Raw genomic sequence first — 23,227 nt, 5'->3', positions numbered from 1 at the left:
AATATAGGAGCTTTGCCTCTCCCACGCCCCCTGGGCAGCCGGGCTGGATTGGATCCGGGCTCTAGAGAAAGTGCTTTGGGGCAGGGGGACCTGTGGAGCCTCCAGCCTCCCAGCTGTGGGGGCACCGTCCTCCTCCGTGAGTGAAGTGAGTCCTCTCTGTTCATCAGCCCCTCTTTGGAACTTTGTAAGGGGGCCAGTCATTCCAAGCGAGGTTATTAAACAGAGTAATTGGTGTTTAATGTTTATTTGAGGGGCACTTAAAATGCAAATCAAGGGAACAGGTTGCCTTTTCCTCTGAAGGCCACAGATCCATCAGTGACCTCTGGTTGGACCCAAAGCACTTGTTTTAAGTGCAGCTTTAAAAGCCTTTGCTGGGTTTTGGCTCTATGGTTCTGAACCATAAAAGCCTAGCTCCTATTAACAGGAGCGTCAGATGCCGTGAACAGGGCACAGGGCTCCACGCTGCTTGCCAGGAAGGTGAACAGATGTACGAGTGATGGGATGGGGCTGGGGGCTATTTTGTTTTTAACTGAACTTAAAATTTTGTATTATTTGTTTTTACAGATTTGACGTTTCTGGGACAGGGTTAGGGTTAGGGTTGCAGAACAATTATACATTTGCAGAAACATTGAGCAGATAGTGCAGAGAGATCCAACATAATCCCCCCTGCACACAGTTTCCCCACTTTTCTTTCCTTTTTTTTAAAAGATTTTATTTATTTGACAGAGAGAGAGCATAAGCAGGGGGAGTAGCAGGCGGAGGGAGAGGGAGAAGCAGGTTCCCCTGCAGAGCAGGGAGCCCGATGTGGGACTCCATCCCAGGACCTGAGCTGAAAGCAGACGCTTAAGCAACTGAGCCGCCCAGGCGCCCCTAGTTTCCTCAGGTTTTAACATCTTATGTTCGTGTGGTATGTCTGTCACAGTTGATACATTATTATTAGCTAGAGTCCATACTTTATTCAGAGTTCCTTAGTTTTCCGCAATGTCCCTCTTCTGTTCCAGGATCCTGTCTGGAGCAGTACATTATGTTTAGTCGTTCTGTCTCTGGCTCTTCTTGGCTGTGACACTTTCTCAGACTAGCCTGGTTTTTGATGACCTTGACGGTTTTGAGGAGGACGGGTCATGTATATTGTAGGATACCCCTCGGGCTTGGATTTGTCTGATGGTTTTCTCATGGTTCGACTGGGCTTATGGGTTTTGGGGAGGAAAATCACGGAGGTGAAATGCTATTTTCATCGTGCCACGTCACCATCAAGGGTACGTACTATCAGCGTGAATCATCACTGTTGATGTTGACAGGACCGGGCTTTCAGTCCCTTTCAGTGACCCCTCCTCCCCCCAAAACTGGCCTCAGCTCTTGCAAGTCATGGGGCAGCACAGAGACTTTTCAGCCAGGGGAGCCTTGTTAAGGAGAGAGCATAAAGCAGAAAGTGCTGCGTGCCAAATCCGTCCTAACAACAGGCAACAGGTGCTCGCCACGTCTGGGGAAAGATGTGTAGAGTTCTGTCCCTAGGCTGCAGTGGTAGTTGGACAAAGACTACTTTCTCAACCTTGGCTGCGCATCAGGGAAGGGCATTCCAAGTGGTGGGAACAGAATACACAGAGGCCTGGAGATCAGTGCACCCTTGGCAGGAGACCAGAGTCGACTGTCTTAGCTGGAAGTCTGGGAGAAGATACTAGAAGAGACGAAAAGGGATAGACCTAGAGGTGTTTATATGCCACAGTAAAAAGTTTCTATTTTTTAAAAAATGAATGAGATACTGGGGCACCATGAATGCGTTTGAGTGTGAGAGGGAAGTAATCAGAATACCGGTGAGGCAGATTAATCAGGCAGCCGTCAGTCTGTCCGGGACAGATGGGCAGGAGAGGGTTGAAGGTGGGGACAGCTGTTGTCATATGAGGCAAGCTTCTGCAGCCACCAGAGACGCAGCAGTGAAGGTTCTGGAGTGGAGTGAGGAATGGAAGAGCAGTCCAGATCAGAGGGATATTGCAGGAGTCAGCGTGGCCTGGACTCTGCCACAGATACAGTGTGGAGGCTGGGAGGAAACCCTGTGGACTGTGTTAGATTGTATGCCGCTGCAGGGGGACTGTGTCATTCTAGTACCCTCAGTGATGGTTCCTGGGCAAAAGTAGGCCGTCAGTAAAGGTTTATTAGCTTGATTCCTGGAAGGATAATAGCGCCGTTCCTTCCAAAGTTACACATTATTGCAACGTTACCTTTGCTCCACCTACGTGCAGTGTAGGCAGATCGCGGCTGTGGAAAGCAATCTGATTTAAAGACTCAGGCGACAATGGATGTGACCCTTAGGGTGAGAAGTTATTTACCTTTGAAAAGAAGCATTTGGTGAAATTAAAACATCTTGCCTTGGGAGAAAGTTGTGGGTGTGGATCTGTTTTGGAGCAGGAGTGGTCTTCGGTTCTATACCCGGATCTAATTCTGAGCCTCACCAGAGAAAGAGGGATCTGGCTGGGCAGCCCAACCTGAAAGGCTGTCGGGGGTTGGGCCAGTTAGTTCCGTTGGCTTCCCCAAACCCCGATGGACAGGATCCCCTCCAACTGGCCTGGGACACTGCCCGGCGGCAGCAGGCATGCGCTGACCTTCTGCAGGGCAGGGTGGCAGGGCGCCTGGCCTCTGCTGTGGGGGGTGGAGGCTGAGGACGGAGACCAGGGTGCTGCAGCTGGGCGGGAGGGGGCAGAACTGTGAGCCGCCGGGCCGGGCATCCCCCCTCCAACCAAGGGGCTTCAGGGTCCCAGCCTGACCCTGACACCGGCGATCGTGGGCAGAGTCGGGCAAACAAAAATGACATTTTTCATGCTCAAGTTAGACCTCGCTAATTTTATTTGAGGTATTCTCACCCCGATTTTCCCCTCTGGCCTGGGTCAGAAAGCTCCCATCAAATGAGACCAGCTTGGGTTTGGGTCAGGGTCAGCACTTTCATTTCCCTGAGTCTGCATGCATTGCCGCACCAGCCGGGGAGGTGGCCAGAGAGGGTGGAAGGGCACGGTGAGCTTCGGGCACCTGCGGAGTTAGGAGCTGGTGCCTGCAATGCCACTGTTTTCTGCGGGGCCATGGGCCAGGCCGCTGATGGGGGCCTTGCCTCTTCCCATCTGTAAAATGGCAGATACCCAACCCCACACGTGGTCGTGTTAAGCCTTTGAGCTAGCCTTGGGAGGTTGTCTGGGAAGTAGGCTGTCTTACAAATGGTCAGCGTCGTCAACACTGCCGTCGCCACCCCGGGCGCCTTCGGCCGCCATGGGCAGGGATCAGGAGCAGGGTGGGGTTGGGGGGTTGCACAAAATACTGTTGCTCCCCCTTTTTCTCACAGCAGCCGCAGGCATACTCGGAGGTCCAGGGTGGAAGAGTCTCCGTCCTGGTCTCTCTTGTTCCAATGCCCCCCTAAACCCAAGAGGCAGGAGGGTTAGGGCTGCCCTAGGCATGGTACCCTGTTTTGCAGAAGTCTGCGTGGCCCCGCCAAGTCTCAGGGCCCGGCCCTCCCAGGGAGATGCACTGAGGGGACTTCTCACGGAGACCGTGGCTTCTCCCAGAAGGGCTTTGGGTTTGGAAGAAGGCTGGTCATCGGGGCTGGGCCTCAGGCTCCCGCACCCTGTCCAGAGAGCTGCCTGGACAGCGGAGAGCACATGCCTTCCACTGAGCGGCAACCCTGCAGCTGGGGGGGGGGGCGTGGGGGGGCTCCAGATGTTCTCCGCAGGAGCGCCAGCAGTCTGTTGACCTTCCTCCTCACGCCCCCCACCGCCCGCCCAGTGCATTTTCCTTTCTCTGCTTTTTGGAGCATCTGCGTGACTAGGGCATGCAGGGCTAGGGTGGAGGCAACGGAGGCAGGCACCGGTGGAGGCCCACAAGGGCCTCACAGGGAGGACAGCGGCCTGGAGGCTGGTTTGAGGTTTCTCCAGAGCAGATTGTCTTGTCTCTCCGCAGTCCCTGCCTCTCTGCTCTGCCACCCGTGTCCTTCCTTTTCCCTGCCTCGCATTCCGTCTCTGTGGGGACTCTGGCCCCGGCTGACCTCGGTTCCTTGCGCGGCCCCTTTCTTTGTCTCTCCTCTGCTAGCCCGTCCCGTACTTCCCTTTGGGTGCATCCCCTGTTCACTTTCTCTTCCTCTGGGATTTCCTTCCTCTTCTGCTGCCCTGCTGTGTCTCTAGTTGGGGGCTGCCCCGTTGTGGATGCAGTGTCACCAGCTCTGTCTGCCTCGGTGAGACCTGTTCCCCTGCATGCCACCTGGCTGAGGCCCTGGGTGACAGTGGCAGTTTTTCTTGGGGCAGAACAAGGCAGCAGCTCTGGGGGGCCTTTTGAACCTGTCCAGCCCTGCTCTGCTGCGGGCCGGGGCCCCTCCCTGCCGGTCAGGAGGACGCTGGAGCCTTCCAGAGTTTGGTGGATGGCTGGAGGAAGAAGCCAGGGAAGTGAGAGGAGGGGACCAGGGCCCTTTGCCCCCTGGCTCGGGCTCCTTCTCTCTTTCTCTTCCCCATTTCCCATGAGAAGGTAGAAGAACATGGAGGGGAAGCTGAGGAAGGAGTTGGGGAGTGATAACAGTCATAATATCAACAGTTGATGCTGAAAGAGTAGTCCTGTTTAGCCCTGCACAGAGCTCAGTTCTAACACGGCAGCTCCTTTCTTTCTTTTTTATTTTTTTTAAAAGATTTTATTTATTTATTTGACAGAGAGAGAGGGAGGGTGCACAAGCAGAGGGAGGGGCAGAGGGAGAGGTAGAGGGAGAAGCAGACTCCCTGTCTGCTGAGCAGGGAGCCCGACACGGGGCTCGAACCCAGGATCCTGAGGTCATGACCTGAGCCAGAGGCAGATGCTTAACTGACTGAGCCACCCGGGCGCCCCATGACAGCTCTTTTCATTGCCAAGAGCAGAAAGCCAACTCCATCTTGGTTAGACAAGGCAGGTATCCTATTCAGAGCCAAACCGCGGGATGGGCAGCGCTGATGAGGGAGCTGGTGGGCCAGAGCACCCCCAGCCCTGGCCTGCTCCCGGGCCCTTCTCCCTTCACCTGTCTCCCCGCCAGATCCTCTCCTGTGGGCTGCTGGGTGACACCCCCACAGCCTCCCTGACCCCCACACCTCACAGCTTGGCAGCTTTGACCCTTCCTCCCTTGGTTCCCATGATGGGACAGCCCCTGGGGGAACACTGAAGTCTCAGACCCACTCCTTCTCACCAGGAGACCTATAGGATTGGAGTAGGGGAGGATCCCTGTCCCCTCCAAAAGGAGATGCCCTTCTCAGAAGGGAACGGTGTGGGCAGACCGGTCATAATGGCCCAGGCACCAAAGTGATTTCTTCTCATCCTCACAGCTCCTGAGATGCACATTATTATTCTTGTTCTATGCTTCAGAAGCAAAGCCTCCACGAGGTAGAGTAACTTGTTCAGGGCCACAAAACCGCTGAGTGGCAGGGTAGGAGAGTGGTTCAGAGCAAGGACTCTGGAAGCCAGTTTGCTTGGGTTTAAATCCAGGCTCTGCTACTTTCCAGCTCCAGGACTTTGGGCAAGTTACTTAACCCCCCTGGCCTCAGTTTCTCCATCTGTCTCATGGGGATGATCCTAATCACAGCCACCTTCTAGAACTACTGTAGGAATTAATGAGTTAGGATATTTAAACCCCCGAGAAGAGTTCTTGGCGTGACACAAATGCACCCTAATCAGCTGCGCAATTCTGTAATCTGTTAAAAAAAAAAAAATCACCCTCCTGAGTAAACAGCTGTCTATCCAACAAGGGACTATAAATTCTCCCTCAAGGGCGAGTTGGCAGGCAGTGTATATTCACTGTATGAATATGGATGAAGCTAGAGATGCTGGGGAGCTTGGTTGGTAACGTTCACGCCGAGGCCCTCTGTTGTGGCCCCCTGTGCAGGGCTCAGCCCACTAGGCTCGGGTGGGAGCAAGGAACAGGGTGGCCACTGCCGGGGGTGGGGTGGGCCCCCCTCTCCCCAGGCAGGTGCAGTGCAGGTGACTCACCGAGAGGATGTGAGCCCTCCCCTGGGGTGAGTCCTGGGCTCCCGGCAGGAAGCCGACCCTTCCTCCACCAGTAGGGAGGCCAACAAAGCTGGGTTGAAGTCTAGAATCCTGTCATCTGCCAGGGGACCGCTCTTTCTCCACCTTAGTTTCTTTGCCTTTAAAATGGGTTTGATGGTAATACATAACCTCATAGGCTATTTATCATGATTATTATTACAACCTCTTACGCCAGTCCAGGCCCCTAGGACTGTGCTTCAGGTATGGGCTTCGCATCTGAGACTTTTTAGTTCCTCACATTTCCTTCCATGGAGTTTATAGAAGGACTTTTACGTTCCAGACAGACCTCTGTTCCCAGCCCCAAACCTCCAGTTGCCAGCACCTTCCTCATTCCTACCACCGAGTTCACTGCTCCCTACCACTTAGAAGTGTCTCCCCTGTCTTTCCTCCACCTTCCCTTTCACACTCTGGTCAAGGCTGTGCTCCAGGAAGTGCGCAGTGTTGAGTGGAGACTGGGCTATGTGTGAGCTGCAAGGAGCCCCAGCCCTGAGCGTCCCTCTTTGGGAGGTTCGTGTTCCGCAGCCCTCAGCTCCGGGGCCCCCTGGCTCGTGTGCCTGGACCTGGCGTAGAGGCTGACGGGCCTGGGGGTGGGTGGGGGGTGGGCAGCACTGCACAGAGGCGTCCAGGCAGGGAGGCTGCAGTTAGGTCTTGTAGCCATATGAGGAAGGGGGATTCCGAGCAGCTTTCTAGAAGGGGCCAGAGAGGATCAAGAATCCAACCTGTATTTTACAGAAACAGATGATGAAGCTCATAGCTCTGGGTCATTGTGGTTGGGGAGCTTCAAGGTCAGAGTTTAGGGCATCCATTTGGGGATTTGAGGCCACTGTGTGGTCCTGGCCTGTTTCCAGGTCGCTGGTCCCAGGGGACACGAGGTGAGGAGGGGCAAACACCCCATCCTGAAAGCAGAGAAGAAGCCAGAGGCGAGCTGGGCTCAGCAGGAAGGAGTGTGGAAGAGTGCCTTCTGAGCCCTTCCAGAGACAGCCGTCAAGTAGAGGATGACCTTTGTTCTTTGCTTTCTCTTTATTTTGGTACGTAAAATGCCAAGCAAAGAGAGCTTCAGGCCAAAACATCCAAGATGGGAAGCAGGAAGGTGATGAGCGCTTAGACAGGAAAGGGCCTCTGTGTGTGTGTGGGGGGGGGGGGGGGGGGGTTTGTGGGGGGGCCGGGTGCGTGGTGGCCCGGGCGTGGATGGGGAGGCAGGGGGACATCGGCCGTGGAAGGGCGTGCCAGAGAAGGTCAAGAACGTTCCAGTCTTTCCAGCTGAGGCATTATCACACCTAACTTCTCATAAAGGTGCAGCACATGCCAAAGCCAGACCCCAGGTTTGGACAATATCTGCTGGCCATGTCCCCAGAAGTCATGGTCCCAGTTGTGAGGTGCACGCACGGCCCTTTCACAGAGTCCCAGGCTAACGAGGCCTGGAAAGGCTGCCAGGGCCTGCCCCCCGTCTCCAAAAGGATCTTGACACAAATAGATCAGACAGCCTCGTCCTGTTTTCCTGCCAAATGGTAAGATTTAACAATCAATGTCTTAGGCACGTGAAGAACCAACCTCTCTGTCAATAAGTCAGACCAGGGCGCCTGGGTGGCTCAGTCGTGAAGCGTCTGCCTTCGGCTCAGGTCATGGTCCCAGGGTCCTGGGATCGAGCCCCGCATCGGGCTCCCTGCTCCGCGGGAAGCCTGCTTCCCCCTCTCCCACTCCCCCTGCTTGTGTTCCCGCTCTCACTGTCTCTCTCTGTCAAATAGATAAATAAAATCTTTAAAAATAAATAAATAAATCAGACCAATTTGTTGGTGATGTTTATGTTTTTAAGTCCTGGACCTTTCCTGTTTTTAGTCCTTCGCCGGCCTTAGACTATTCAGATCTATGCCACCTGCACCAAGCTCAGCCACACGGCATGGCCAGCATAATTGGAAAGGACTTCCTGTTATTTTTTTTCTAATTTTTTTTTTTTTTTTTTTTTTTTGCCCGCCTGTTTCTTGCCTTCCCATTGAGAGAGTAAGAGTTGGGCTCCGAGCCTCCTGTAGGTCCTCTCTGGAGTGATACTACTGCTCGTCTTCTGGCAGCCACCACGGCCCCCCTGAACGTCTCTGGTCAAAGGTGGTCTTCCATTGCAGAGCCAAGGAGCCTGTCAGGGGCTTTCCTCTGACCCCCTCTCATCATCCTGGTCGCCCCCAGTCCTGCCGGTGCCCTGTCTTCTTCCCTGCTGCCCCCCTGGCCGCCTGTCCTGTGAGCCTGGCCTGCCCACCTCCCAGGCCCTCCCAGACGGGAGCAGCCCGCAGCTGTGTGCCCTGACCAGCTGTGTGGACCGGCTGCATCGCTGCTCTGTTGGGGCCTCAGTCTCCTCAAATAACAAGTAAGAGCTTTCATCTCCGTCCTTCTAACCCTAGCGTGCTGTGATTCCAGCTCCATCTGGTAAACCTCACATCTTGGCTTTATCCTATTTATACACAGTGCAGTTTTCTTTTACCAGGTTTCTTTGTAGCGGATTTGGACACATCACAGGCTAAATCACGTCCCCCGGCATACAGTAAGAGTTGAGGTGAATCAGGTAGCCCAGGCGTTCTGTGACCCCATCAAGGACCCCTTCCAGCATGTCCTGTCTGGAGGGGGTGGGAGGAGGGGCTCACATCTTTCTCTGGGGATCCTGTCAGGACCCAGGCCTTGGTGATCCCCCTGGGCATGTTTCTGATGGGCTGCACCTGAAGGAAGGCAAGCAGGGGAGATGCATGGGATGGATGGTCTGCGAGCCTTGAGGGGCGAGGGGCAGAGGGATGAGCGTGAAATAATCAAGGCCCACTGTAATTTGGAGCCTGTGCACTTTAGAGGGAGGTTGTTTCAGAGTTATTTGCACAATTATTCTGATCTACCTCACTGCTGCACGGAATCAAAACTAATAGAGCATGTTGCTATATCATCAACCAGTGGCTTCTTTTTCCAAGCAGCTTTTACTCAACAATTATGTGAAATTATGTGACTCAGAATGGAAAGATAATCGCCGGAGAGACTGTTCTGATTGCTTGCTCCCGCACATGCAGAAAGCAACTGTGCGAAAGGCAGGAGGGGGATCAGGGGACAAAATTAACATGAAGGGGGCTGCTGCCGCCTGAAATGCCAGCCTTGACCGATGTCGAGATAACGGAACATGGAAAGGAGGGGAAGAGAAACGGGTGGAAACCCGAATTCTCTCTCATGCAATGCCACGGAGGAAGCAAACTGTGGCTCGTCCCATTTTCCAGCTGGGAAGGGTGGCCTGAAGGTTCTAGAATTTCCGAGCTGAGGAGCGGCAGAGTGAGGAGGCTCCAGAGCCTCAGGGCAATGACCTCTCCTGAGCCCTGGTCCGGAGAGCCAGGTCCTCAGACACCCCCATGCCGGGGCCCGGGGCCTCCCGTTGCACATGGAGCCTCATGTGGCTTCCTGAACCCCCTCTTCCAGAGATCCCTCCCTCCTTTTTTCCATTTACTCCTTAGACTCTGTGGCCTGGAGACAAGAGTTGTCCCTTCTGCCTAACCCCCTCTTAACCTAACCCCCTCCTCTGGCACCCACCCTCAGCCAGCCCCAGGCTGCCCTGCATCCTTTCTGGGAGCGAGGAATGTGTGGTAACTAGAAGGGCTGGGGAGGGCGTGGGGCACCAGGAGCGGTTGTGTGTGTGTGTGTGTGTGGGGGGAGGCCCAGATGGGGTGTCTCGGTGCAGCACTGAGAGCAGAATATTATGTGTCTTTTCAGGGGCTCCGTTTGTGTGTTGGGCCACTTGACTCAGGGGCAATGCCAATGGTACCAACAAGACTTTTAAAAAAATGGGTGTCAGGGCCAAGAGGCACCCTGAGGAGGCCTGTGATGAGGTGTGGGTGGTGTAGACCAGGCTTGGGCAGCCGCTTGGAGGAGCAGGGAGTTGGTCACTTTCCAAGTCTGTAACAGTATTTCTTTGAGCGCACTGTAACTCGATCAGAAATACCTTCTTCAGAACACAAAGGTCTTTACTCTTCAGCTTGGCATTCGAGATCCTCTGCCATCTGACTTACCAGAATTCTCGCCATCCACCCCTCATGCTTTACTCAATAGGATTGTTCACTGTTTGGAAGGTAGCTTACTCTAGAAATGGCACATACTTGGCAGATTTCTGTCCCAGCCCCATCCTGTGCTTCGCAGGCATTACTAATGGCTGAGGCCCTCTTCCCTGATGGACCTCGTTCAGAGTCCTTCTGAGGTAGGCCCTTCAGGCCACCACCATTGAATGAAGTGGCTTGAGGGTCAACTTGAACTGAACTTAGAACTTGAACTGAGTACTGTTTGTTTTCCCTGCCTTCCATTTTCCCTTCTCTCTGCCTTGGCTCATGCTATTTAGCCTGCCAGAATGCCCTTAGTTTCTCTCTCCTTGTCCCTCTCCATCAAAAATCCCATCCTCCTTTCAAGGTCTCGCTGAAATGTCAGCTCCTCCATGGGAACGTCCCAGGGTCCCTGTTGCATTCCCTGCCCCGACAGACTCTCCTTTGTAGTCTCTGCCTCCGCCTCTCGTGAGGCTCTCTTCACCCTTGCTGATGTTCCAGAGCCCTCTGCTTCCAAACCCCGCCAGTCCTTGGAAGCTGACGCTATGTCTTGTTTACCCATTTATCCCTTGCAGAGCCCAGAAGTGTATGCCCCTTTCTAGGATTCAGTGTGTTTATAGGATGGACTTGAACCTGAGCATCCATGGAAGGGATTTGGGGGAGTCGAGGGAAAGGCACGGCAGTGACTAGTGCCCTGGAACCCTTGACATGTGTCGTTCCTGCTCCCAGGAGGGGCCAAAGACCCCTCTCTTGGCCAGCAGCCAATCCCAGCTGCTGGTCCCATTCACGGGGAGGGCATTACATGCTGGAGGTAGGTCAGAATTACTAGGATCAGCCTGAGTCTGTCCACTGCAAGGGTGAAATGAAAACATTTTCAGATACACAAAAACCGAGTTTGTAACCAATAGATTTTCATTAAAGAAAATGCTAGAAAGATGTTCTTCAGGAGTAAAGAAAATGTCTCGATGAATGGCTAAGATTCAAAAAGAATCATGAAGAAATCAGTTAGTAAATACATTGTATTAGTTATCTTGTGCAGCATAACAAATGAGCCCCAAACAAGAGCATTCGTTATCTCTCGTACGGTTTCTGAGGTCAGGAATGAGGGAGCAGCTTGGCTGCATGGTTCTGCTCTGAGTCACTAACAAGGTTGCAGTCAGGCTGTCAGCCGGGGGGGCAATCAAGTGGAAGCTGGAGGATCTGCCTCCAAGCTCACTTAAGTGGTTCGTGACAGATCTACTTCCTAGTGGGCTTTTGAGCTGAGGTCCTCAGTTCTCTGCCGTGTGGGTCTCTCCACAGGGATGGCTGAGTATCCTTAAGACGTGGCAGGTGATTTTTCCCTAAGAACAAGCAATCCGAGAGGGGGAGGGAGAGAGAAAGAGAGAGAGGAAAGAAAGCCGTGGTGCCTTTTGTAATCCAGTATTGGAAGTGAGATATCAGTTCCGTGTTTTATGGGACACACGGTGCAGCGTGGAAGGGGCTATACAAGGCTGTCAATACCAGGGGGTACTGGAGACCATCTTGAAGGCTGGCTACCACGCATGTGGGTAAATCTAAATGAACATATTTCCATGAAGCATAAATATTAATATCCATGTCATAGAATTAAAAAAAGAACTGAACGTTTTACAATAATAGCATACCTATTAGGAGAGAGGTGATTTGTGTTTTTGTAGTTTTTCAGGAAGAGTGTTATGCCTAGTAACTCTGATACCTTTTAATGTTAGACTTTTTAAATCTTTGTTAAGTCAAATACTGTCTTAGTCTGCTTGGGCTGCTATAACAGAATACCATAGACTAGGTGACTTATAAATAACACATTTATTTCTCACAGTTCTAGAGGCTGGAAGTACAAGGTCGAGGTGCTGGCAAATTCAGTGTCTGATGAGAGCCTGCTTCCTGATTCATAGATGACCCATCTTCTCACTGAGGCCCCAACTTGGTGGCAGAGGGGAGAGGGCTCTCTATTATAAGGGCACTAATGCCATTCATGAGGGCTCCCCCTCACAACCTAATCACCTCCCAAAGGCCCATCTCTAAATACATGACATTGAGAATTAGATCTCAATACAGGAATCTGGGGGACACAAACATTCGGTCTATAGCAAACACACATGCAAAATTCCAAAGGTAACCATTAAGCGACTAGAAACAGCTTGTGTAATTTTTCAACCGGTAGAGGGAGATAGTGAATAAGAAAAAAAAAAAAATCAATCAAAAAAAAAGTCAAAAGAGAAACAAATCAGACCAAATGTATCAGTAGTCACAATAAAGTTAAATGGGATAAACTTGGCAGTTAATAGAAGTTATCAGGTGGAATTTTAAAAAAACGTAGGTTTTTGCCATTTATAAGATGATAAAATACACATAGATCACATAAGGACCCAGGAAGGTAGAAAGGGAAACAGAATTTAAGACAGAGAGAGGATCACTATATAATTGTAAAAGATCCAACTCACAGGACAATTTAACAATTTTAAACTCTGTTAGAATATTGTAAGATTGTAAGAAACACAAAGATAAATATATAAATCCTTCCTCACAGAGGTAGCTTTTAAAGCACCTATCTCCATTTTTGATGGCCCAAACAGTCAAAAAGAATAAGAAAATATATAGAAATTTAAGCAACACAGTTAATCTTAATTTAATGGGCACGTAGAACTTTCTTCCCAAGAATGAATTCACAGTCTTCCAGTAAATGGAATATAATTTTTAAAATAACTAACCATATCATAGGTCGATAAATTTCGAGGCATCTCCATCCTCAGACGCTGTTCTCTAGTCACAGTGCACTTTAGTTAGAAGTCGATTACAAAAGTAAATTAAAAAAAATCACTGTGCTTTTCGGGCATTTAACATGCACACTGCTTAGTAATGCTTGGGCCAAAAAAAATTATAGTGCAAATTTAAAATACTAAGAACTAACATGATGATCCAAAAACCACATTTCAAAGCTCATGTGTTGGGGTGAAAGTGGCACTTTACAGTGGGTTATAGTCTTAGATGTTTAGATAACAAGAAAGACTGTTTATGAATAAGTAGGTATCCATCGTAAGAAGATAAATATAAAGAAAGAATAATAAAGTCAAAGAACACATAAGGGCAGAATGAAGGACAATTTAAAACACAGTAAAGGGGATCAGCAAAACCAAGAGCAGGTTCTTGAAAAGGCATGAAATAGGTGAATATCTAGTGGAGATGAAGAAAAAAGAGTCGTCACAAATAATGTTAGGAAGGCAAAAAAAAGACATAACCACAGATCCAACAGAAATTAGTGGTTTCTAAGGATAAATAGAAAATACTATAAACAACTTTATAAAGAAGAAAAGAGCAAATTGCTATAAAAATTATACTCATTAAGTATATTCAAGAAGAGAAATCTGAGGAGTGTCATGGCCATTAATGAATTGAAAAGGCAATTGAAAATCCTCCTGCAAAGAAAAGACTGAGTCAGATGATTTCACAATTTCGTTCTACCAGACGTTCAAAGAATAGGTTATTTCAGTCTTCTGCAAACTCTTCCAGGGAATATAGCAAGAGAGGAAATACTTGCTCTGTAAGGCCAGGACCACCAAAGCAGGCAAGGCCAATACAATAAAATAAAAATTGCAGCCCAATCTTACTCATGCACATTAATGCAAAAATCCTAAACAAAATCTCAGCAAACCAAATCCATCAGTTTACTAAGAAGACAATACCTTGGTTTTATCCCAGCAATGCAAGGGTGATTTGACATTAGATAATCCAGGCACATAATTTCTTTCCTTGACAGATTAAAGGTTAAAAGCTGTAGATGTAGAACACTCATCTGTAATTAATGTAAAACAGAAACATCTTGGAAAACCAGGATTAGAGGGGAACTTATAAAACATTAGAAGATATCTATTTAAAATCCATAATTCCCTTCTTTTGATGGCTGAATAATATTTCATTGTATTTATGCCACATTTTCTTTATCATTCCTCACCATACACACAAAAGGTAATTATGTGACGTGGTGGAGGTGGTAGGTAACTAATCTTATTGTGGCACTATTTCTCAGCATAAACATGCATCAAATAAATCATCGCACCTTAAGCCTAACACATTGTTAGGTGTCACATCACAGTAAAGCTGGGAAAAATTAAAAATAAACACACACAAAAATGAAATACAAGTAAAAAATAAAACTAGTAACAAGACTGTGTGTGTGTGTGTGTGTTTCCAGTATTCCTGCTTCTATTCTACATTTTACAGTAAGGCCTGGCGGGACGTAAGAAATAAAAATCAACAGGGTTCATCAGCAAAGAAGAAACAGTACCGTATCATTTACAGATGATATGTCAGCAGAGAAAACCCAAAGGAATCTACAGGTAAATTATTAGAAATAATAAGAGAGTTTAGTGAGATTATTGGATTTAAGATCAATATGTACAAATCAATTGCCTTTCTCTATGCCCACAAAAATTAGAAAACACACAGAAGAGATAGCATTTAAAATAGCAATAAGAAGCATAAGGCACCCAGGAATAAATCTAATAGAAGATGTGCAAGACCAATATGAAAGCATTTATAAAACCATTATAAGACATTAAGGATACAGGGGTGCCTGGGTGGCTCAGGCGTTAAGCGTCTCCCTTCGCCGGTCCTGGGATCAAGCCCCACATCGGGCTCTCTGCTTAGCGGGAAGCCTGCTTCTCCCTCTCCCACTCCCCCTGCTTGTGTTCCCTCTCTGGCTGTGTCTCTCTCTGTCAAATAAATAAATAAAATCTTAAATAAAAAAAATTAAAAAAAAGACATTAAGGATACAAACCAATGAAAAGATGTATTTATGGATAAGGAGACTCAATATTCCACGAATGCCATTTCTCCCCGGGTGGTTCTGCCCATAGATCCCTTGCAAAGGCAATGAGAACCCCAACAGTGTTAGATGAATTTGACAGGCGATTCTAAAATGTCTACGTAAGAGCAAAAGACCAAAAATAGGGAGGATATTCCTGAAGGAAGAGGGGAAGAGGAAAATGAAGAGGGGAATTTCTTCTGCCACATGGGCAGATTGCTATCAGGCTGTACCAGTTGAGACACGGATTCTGATGCAGGAGCAGACAAATGGACCAATAGATCAAAAGAGGAATTGCAGAAACAGACACACACCTGAGTAGAAACCAGGTATACGACAGAAGTGGCAGGACACGTCCGGAGAAAAGGGAGGATGGGTTGCCAACAGAGTGCCAGGACAGCTAGTAAAAATTAGACCCCTACCTCATGCCTTACATGAACACCAGTTCTGGGTGGAATGAAGAGTTCAGTGTAAGAGACAAAGCTGTAAAATCTCCAGAAAGAAATTCTTTCTGACTCAGGCGGACAAAGAATATCTTCCGTGGGACACACAAACAAATCATCGCATTCAATTACATTAGCATTAAGACATTGTGGTCATGGAAAGAAAGCAACAAAACGTGAAAAGACAAGCCACTAATGGGGAAGAGACATTGGCAGTACTTAATGACAAAGATTTCATATCCAGAATAATAAATGGATGATACTAATCATGTCAACCCACCTGAAGAAAACGAGCCAAACACATGAAAGACGCATCACTGATGAAGAAAGAGGAATGGCAGATAAACAGAAGCCCAGCTCCATTACTCGGTGATCAAATTAAGACCACATTTTGCACCTCTGTATTGGTGGGAATTATGCAGTCCGGTAATATCAAGCATTGTTATGGATGCAGAGTAATAGGGATAGTCGTGCAGCTGGTGGGATGTGGAAACGGGCATGACCGCTTTGGAAAACAGTTTGCAAGTATTCTGTAAGGTCGACGATTTGCATACTGTACAGCCCAGTGACCTCCCTCCTTGGCCTCTCTCTAGAACATACATTTTCCTACTGCAGAGTGACCCATTCATGGGCCTAGCCCTTTTATTTTAAAAAGGGAAACTGTAGGGGCGCCTGGGTGGCTCAGTCAGTTTAAGCAGTTGCCTTTGGCTCAGGTCATGATCTCAGGGTCCTGCGATTGAGCCCCGCATCGGGCTCTCTGCTCAGCGGGGAGCCTGCTTCTCCCTCTCCTCCCCACTTGTGCTCTCCCTCTCTCTTTCAAATAAATAAAATCTTAAAAAAAAAAGAAAAGGAAACTAGAAAATATCAGAGGTCATCATTCATTTTAAGGTTAACTATTGTTTTGCGATGTTGTTGTTCCTGGCATATGTGAATATATATTTGCAGTGGGTTCCAACGTAAAAAAGTATTTCATATGAAAATGATGGCAAAAAAATTTGAAAAAGAGTGTCTTGCATGTTTGCCCTGGGCAGCGTGCAGAAAAATATTCACAACTGCATTATTCACAATCACACAAAATGGGAAAAACAAAAAAGATATTGACTGACAGGAGCATGACCAGCATAATTAACCTGCATAATGGGGTGCTACACAATTTCAGAAATGCATAAACTATGGTCACATGTCATAATGGGTGAATCTTAGAAACATCATATGAACCAAAAAAGCCAGTCCGGGAAGACTGTAAACAACATAATGTCATAATTACAAAGCTCAAAAAAGCTCCACTAAACACCATCTTATTATTATGTGCATGATAAATAGATTTCTAAGAAGAAGAGCAGGAGGGATATCCATGCAATGGATTATTACTCAGCCATAAAAAGGGATGAAGTTCTGACATCTGACATCGATGAACCTTGGGAAACATGATGCTCAGTGAAAGAAGCCAGATACCAAAAGCCACACATTGTACAACTGTACAGTTCTCTTACATAAAGTAAGAAGAGGCAAAGCCACAGAGACAGAGGTGGTCAGAGCCTGGGAGGGGGCAGGGAGGGCAGAATGGGAGTGACTGCTGATGGGGACGGGGTTTCTTTTTGGGGTGATGAATGTGTTCTGGAATTAGTGATGGTGGTTGCACAGTTTTGTGCATGTACTAAAAAGCACTGAAGTGTACACTTTTAAATGAGTTTCATGGTATGTGAATTATGTGTTAATTTAAAAAAATGTCTTTGGGGTGCCTGGGTGGCTCAGTCGGTTAAGCATCCGGCTCTTGGTTTCGGCTCAGGTCGTGATCTCAGGGTCCCAGGATCGAGCCCTGCGTGGGGAGTCGGCTGGAGATTCTCTCTCTCTCTCTCCCTCTGCCCACCTCCCCACTCCTGTGCTTTTTCTCTCTCAAATAAATAAATAAATCTTAAAAAAATATGTCCTTGAAGAAGAACAAGGGAGTGATGACAAATGTATGGGTATCTGTTGTTCAGGATACTGTTCACCTGTGGGAGTGAGGCAGGCGGATGGGCTGGAGGAAAGTACAGATGTACTGTTGGAGGAAATGCAGCAGGTGTTTGTAAAGGTCTTGTTCTTATGGGTGTTCATCTTATTACTCTGCTTCATTATATGTGTGTGCTACATATATCTTTATACATATAAAATCTGTAAACTTAAAAGGAATTACAAATATTAGATGAGATGGCATTAGAAGCAAAGTACTGCCTCTTGATAAGCACTTACCGAGCGGCCTTCTCCAAGTCCACTGCTGTGCCTCAGGGGGACTCTGGATGCCCCTGTTTTCTGACCTCTGGTGGCCGAGAGGTGCAGTGCACCTGGGGCTGCTTGCCTGGGCCCGGGGAAAGTCAGAGGGGTGATCCCTCAGAGCAAGCGTGGTCTGGCCACCCGATACTGGTCCAGGGGTCAGGCCACCGCCTGTGTCACCCCCTGGATAAAGGGCGGACAGCCTCGTGCTTTCCTGGTTTGGGTTTCCCCCCCACTTTTCCTTGCTGGCTCTTCACCACACTTCCTTAAGCCCAGGCATGAGGTGTGTGTAACCCCACTGAAATCTATCCCTGGAAGGGACCATCTGGCCACCTTCTGCCTCCATCCAGATGGCCCATCCTGGGGTCCCTGGCCTCAGAGACAGGCTTGATGAGCTCACGAGCAGAAGGCCAGGGAAGGTGAGAGGTCAGGGCGCTGAGGCTCCAAGAGCCAGCCTCCACGCTGCCTTGGTTTGACCAAACCGCCTTTCTGGAGAATTATGAACTAATCCTGTGGGAGGAGTTGGCTTGGGCACTTTAGAGGTGAGGGTGTTCAGGGGTAACTGAAGGAGAGCTGTCAGCATTTCAGGGTTTCCCGTATGGAGACCAGTAAGCAGCAGGACTCCCACCCCCCGTGGCTGGCTGGGCTAGGGAGGCATTCGCTTACCTGCCCCATTTAATCTCATGGAAGAACGACTTCTGCCGGTGGGCGTTGGCTGTGGGGATCCGGGCCAGGAAGTGCCAGACATCTTAAGTGAACTGGGGGTGGCCATGGCAAGATGGCCTGGAGACAAGTGTGCAGCTGGGGTCATTACCAAAGCCCTTGGGGTCTTCTGGCTCCCGCAGGGGAGAGGCAGTGTGGTGGAGGGCTTCCTGAGCTGGGTGAGGACCTGGCCTCCATTGCTCACCATCATGGGTATCATTTATCCTCTTCAGGCTCAGGTTCTTCCCTTGCAGAATGGGTCAGTCATCGTGCGTGCTGATGGCATGGACTCCCTTGTAGTCACTGAATGAGTGCATGTGGAGCCCTCTGTAAGAGTCAGTAAATGGTAGCAGCTTCTGCTGTCTCACTTGAACTCTCACTGTGTGGAGAGTACTCAGTGTAGAGCTGGGAGCCCGACTCAGCCCCCCTGCTCAGGCTGAGGGTTGGGGTGGGGAGTCTCCCGTGCAGAGAATGACTTTTCCTCCTCTGTCCTCAGACACCATGGAGGTGGTGCTGATCTTCCTGTGCAGCCTGCTGGCTCCCACTGTCCTGGCCAGTGGTAAGTACCCCTCCAGGTCCTGGCCCTTTGGGACCGGAGGGCTGGGGGGCTCTCAGATTCGGCATGGCTGATCAGCGACTCCCCTGCCCCCACTTCAGTCAGCAGAGAAGGTGCTAGAAGGCAGCAGGTGTCCCCAGACCCTACGCCAGCCTGCCCACCTCTTCCCACAGGGCTCAACAGGCTCTGCTTTCAGCCCTCAAGCCCTCCACGTCCCTGTAGACTTTTGACCAGAACCTTGGGAGCTAGGCCTACTCTAGATTCTGGCCTGGTGCAAGTCACATGTCCTTCCTTCCTTCTCAGCTTCCCTGTGTGTAACAAGAGGGTGACAGACCCTGCCGTGGGGGATGATGTGAGAATACAAAGGGTGTGGTTGTGCTGTGGAGGCAGAATCTCACTGGGGCTCTGACAGTCCCCCCTTTGGCTCCCAGGCGGGCCCTAGCCCTCCGTACCTCCCCAGGCATCTCTGCTTCATGGGCCCTCCTCCCCAGGAGTCCCTTTGTGGGAAGTGAGGTTTGTGAGGCTTGGGGGAGATTCTGGAACCACGGGTGTCACTGTCTTTCTCTTGCCCACACTTGTTTATTTTTTTCAGCAGCTGAGCAAGAGAAAGAAAAGGACCCTTTTCATTATGGTGAGCAGTGATGGGAACCCTGGTTGGGGGGGGTGCAGCCCTGGCCCCCTGGGGAGGGGGGAGGGCAAGGCATGCCCCTCCCCACCTTCCTGCCTTTCCATCTCTCCCCCTTGCTCCTTTGGCAGACTACCAGACGCTGAGGATTGGGGGATTGGTGTTTGCCGTGGTTCTCTTCTCAGTGGGGATTCTCCTTATCCTGAGTAAGTCCTGGATACCGTTCCCTGTCCACTCTGTAAGCTGCTAAGCGGGTGGAGAATGGTGTCAGAGCCCGGCTGTGCTCTCCCTGGGAGAGGGGAGGAGACTGTCCATTCTCCCCGTTATCTCTAGGACCTGATACAGTGCGGGGCACATAGTAAATGCTCAGGAAAACAGTCAAGAATGAACAAAATAAATGCTTGATGAGAACCAGCGGGTAATAAGAGGCAGGGTAGCTCTCCCGGTGCTGTGTCCAGGAGGCATACGTGGCGGGGGGGGGAGTCACAGGAGATAGGGGATGTCCTCAGAGTGCTCCCAGGGAGCTGCCCTGTGTTTGTCTTTCTCACATGAGCCTGGGCTGCATGGAGCCCCGTGCATTTGTCTGATCAAGCAGACTGTGGTAGGGTAGTCATCGAAGCCGTTGAATGTTGAACCTTGGCCTTGGAAGAGCCCTACTCCGACAGAGGATTGCTGCATGTAGCTGTGTTTTTTATGTAGTCCCACATGGTGGCCCTGCTGTGGCCAAGCCGGGAGCAGGACCTTGAGCTCCAGCCGGGAGCATGACGTTGGGTGGTTTCTTTGCCTTTCAGGTCGCAGATGCAAATGCAGTTTCAATCAGAAGCCCCGGTAAGGATGCTGTGTCTGTGGACATCTGAGGTGACACTAGGAGGGGACAGGGAGGGCCCCCTGGTGTGTGAGCCCAAATGAGTGTTTTTTTTTTGGATTCTAATCCCAAAAAGAGGCCATGTTGGGAGTAGTAGGTGTTTTGAAAGGTTGCCAGGCATATTCTGGGACAAAGGAGAGGTCAAAATGTCGAGGGTTAGCCCCTCCTCTCTTCTGATGTACACTGGGAAGGGGGGGTAGGCCAGAAGGTGCTGGACCCTTGTCTGGAGGCCCTTGAGACAGTTGGGCTTGGGAGAAGGGAAGCAGAGGGCCTCAGAGCTTCTCCGGAGGTCCTCCTCTCTACAGGACCTGGGACACTGTTCCTGCTTGTCACCTGTTCATGGGGCTCTTTGGCTGAGTAGAAGCTTGGGCTCCCGGTCATTCACCCCCCACCCATAAAGGGCATACCCCATTAGTCCACTACAAAAACCAGGGGCAGCACTGGACCTCAGAAGTCCGAAGTCTGGCAGGACATGCCCCAAGCTCCCAGGTGCCCTAAGCCACTCCTTCCCAGCACTTAGCTCTCTCGAGGGCCAACACTGAAGGGTGCCTGTGAGTTCCCCTGACACTGCACCCTTTAGTCCCAACCTCTCCTGCTGCCTCTTGGTGGAGAGTGCTCCAGCCCTCCAGTGACTTGGAGGGGATGGACCCAGACAGCCGTGTGTGGCGAGGAGAGTGGGTTCGCCGTGCAGACCACTAATGGAAGGGCTGTGACTCTTGCAGGGCTCCAGGGGATGAGGAGGCCCAGGTGGAGAACCTCATCACTGCAAATGGTAACTGTCATGACCACCAGCCCGGGTGGAATAGAAGTAATTGGGGAGGGTCCTTGTATAGCTCAGGGAGGGATGGTTGTCCGACACCACGGCCTCCCTAGAGCTCACCAGATGAGCTCCCATGTCTGTGCTCCCTTACCTCCACCAAACTGGCCACGACTCATGACAGCCACGGTGTATAGGGCATCTGCTTTGTGTGGGGCACCATCCCAAGCACTTTATAGACCCCACTTCATGTGCACACAGCCTGGTTGTGTAGACATCACTATCCGCATTTTATAACCGAGGGACCCAGAAAAGTTAAGGAATGTGCTAAATTCCTATAACCAGCAAGTAGCGGGGCAGGGATTTGCCCCTGGGTCCTGTCTGACTCCAGATCCTGCCAAGTTGCATCTTTGCTGTGCGGTTCGGACCCCCCAGCGTCAGGCATGGGCACAGCTACCACAGGGGCCGCCCGCCGGGGCGAGGGGTCCGTTCACTACAATCTGTTCTTTTTTTTTTTCTTTTTTCTAGCAACGGAGCCCCAGAAAGCAGAGAACTGAAGTGTAGCCCTCAGGTAGGAAGGTGAGATTCTGTCTGCCTGTGTCTTCCACTGGCCCCCTCGCTGTTCCTTCCTCAGAGAAGTGCAGCGGGCCCAGCTTCTGTTATGAGCCACACTCTGAGGGCAGTGAGACAGACAGACCGACGCAGCGGAGATGTACCACACATGCGCAGTAGACGGTTGGGAAATAGGGCCTCTGCACAACCCAGTGGTCAAGTTCATGGGGTGTCACCTTAGCTGCCATGTGGGCAGGACTTGGGGGTGAATTACAGTTGGTGAAATACTCCCACTCTCCAAGTAGCATAAAGAGAATGGCTTTTAGTGATGATTCATAAAGTATCTTAGGGCCGCTTTAAAAAAAATTTAACATCTTATAATGAAACTTTCAAAGTCTACACAAAACTAGGGAGAACAGTGTATTACCCTACCCCCCACCCCGTACCGGCATCCTCCGTGCACAGCCTATACGGGCCTTGTGTTTAGCATTTGCTTCCATTGTTCATTGTAGGGACACGGGAGAGTCATAACTGTCAAACGCCTTAATTTTCCAAAATGCTGCCACACACAAACTCGCTCGAGCCTGACAGAAGACGCAGGACAGGTGGGGTTGAGCTCCATTTTGTAGATAAACTGAGGTCACCGAGAACAGCCAGATAGCAAGTGACAGGTGGAACTTGAAGTCAGGCCCTTTAGCTTCGGGCCATTCCACCACATTCCTCTGTGTCTGCGCCCGTGTCACTTTAGGACCTCCCTGGAATATACGGGGGCCCGGGGGGTGCGGGGGTCAGTCTCCTGTCTGCTCACATCTGCCTCACCTAAGGCATAATGGGCAGGTCTGTGACTTTATCCTAAATTGTCAGTGAAGAGATTTCTGGTACCGAAATGCCTGGTGCACCAGCTTTTACCGTGAGTGCAATTACACGGGGTACTTGCATAGCATGTGAATGTTTTCCTACGCGCTTTTATGTCATCATGACAACCCCATGGGCAGGCAGAACAGGGCTCATTGTGTCCATCCTCTAGATAGGGCTCGGAAAGGTCAGTGATTGCCTACGCACCAGGTGGCCGTAGATGCCAATCTAGGAGGCAGGCGTCCAGGCTGGTGGCTTGGTGTTCTGTCCCTTCGTGGTGGCTGGCAGGTCCCATCTTGGGGATGGTTGGGCGGGGGGTGCCTCAAGGGAGGGAGGCATAAGCTAGCGGTTGTCCTTTTCATTTATTTATTTATTTATTTTTAATTTTAATTTTTTTTTAACCCCCCTTTTTTTTTTTTTAAACTAGGACTTCCTCGGAAACCTTGTTCTCTTAGATCTCGGGACTGAGCCACTGCTGGGGGTGTCCTGACATAGAGACCCTGGGGCGAACAATTCTCTTTCCACGTCTCCCAGGTCCCAGCCCCGCTGGGAGAAGCACTCCCCGAGGGCCCCCCTCCTCTGCCCCCACCTCCTCTCCCTGCGTCTCAGGCTCGTCCTTGTGTCTGCAGGAATGTGGGGCTCGGAGTGGCTCTCATCCTGCGGGGGTCAGGGGGCAAACAGGGGCTGCGCTAAAGGCAGGGGGGCAGCCAGTAAAGAGTCCTGG

The 23,227-nt window shown here is 50.3% G+C and overlaps 1 protein-coding gene across 7 annotated transcripts in view; it reads left to right on the top strand.

Moving 5' to 3' along the window:
- FXYD6 (FXYD domain containing ion transport regulator 6) overlaps positions 1-23,227 on the top strand; it is a 46,526-nt gene that overhangs the window by 21,917 nt on the left and 1,382 nt on the right. For 4 of the 7 annotated variants that reach the window (XM_073903805.1, XM_073903807.1, XM_025893940.2 and 1 more), the window contains 6 exons: positions 18,790-18,852; positions 19,442-19,480; positions 19,606-19,680; positions 20,266-20,302; positions 21,062-21,111; positions 21,625-21,675. In XM_073903805.1, coding sequence (XP_073759906.1) covers positions 18,790-18,852; positions 19,442-19,480; positions 19,606-19,680; positions 20,266-20,302; positions 21,062-21,111; positions 21,625-21,653 — 293 coding nt within the window. In that variant the 3' untranslated portion in view covers positions 21,654-21,675. The remainder of the gene's footprint in view (positions 1-18,789; positions 18,853-19,441; positions 19,481-19,605; positions 19,681-20,265; positions 20,303-21,061; positions 21,112-21,624; positions 21,676-23,227) is intronic. The other 3 variants (XM_025893942.2, XM_073903809.1, XM_073903806.1) reach the window with 2 other exon arrangements.

The sequence above is a fragment of the Callorhinus ursinus genome, unplaced genomic scaffold (assembly GCF_003265705.2).
Source record: "Callorhinus ursinus isolate GAN/ISIS: 27379988/994484 unplaced genomic scaffold, GSC_fseal_2.0 scaffold19, whole genome shotgun sequence".
Taxonomy (NCBI): Eukaryota; Metazoa; Chordata; class Mammalia; order Carnivora; family Otariidae; genus Callorhinus; species Callorhinus ursinus.
The sequence above is the reverse complement of the archived record's forward strand: the minus strand, read 5'-3'. Positions and strand labels throughout refer to the sequence as shown.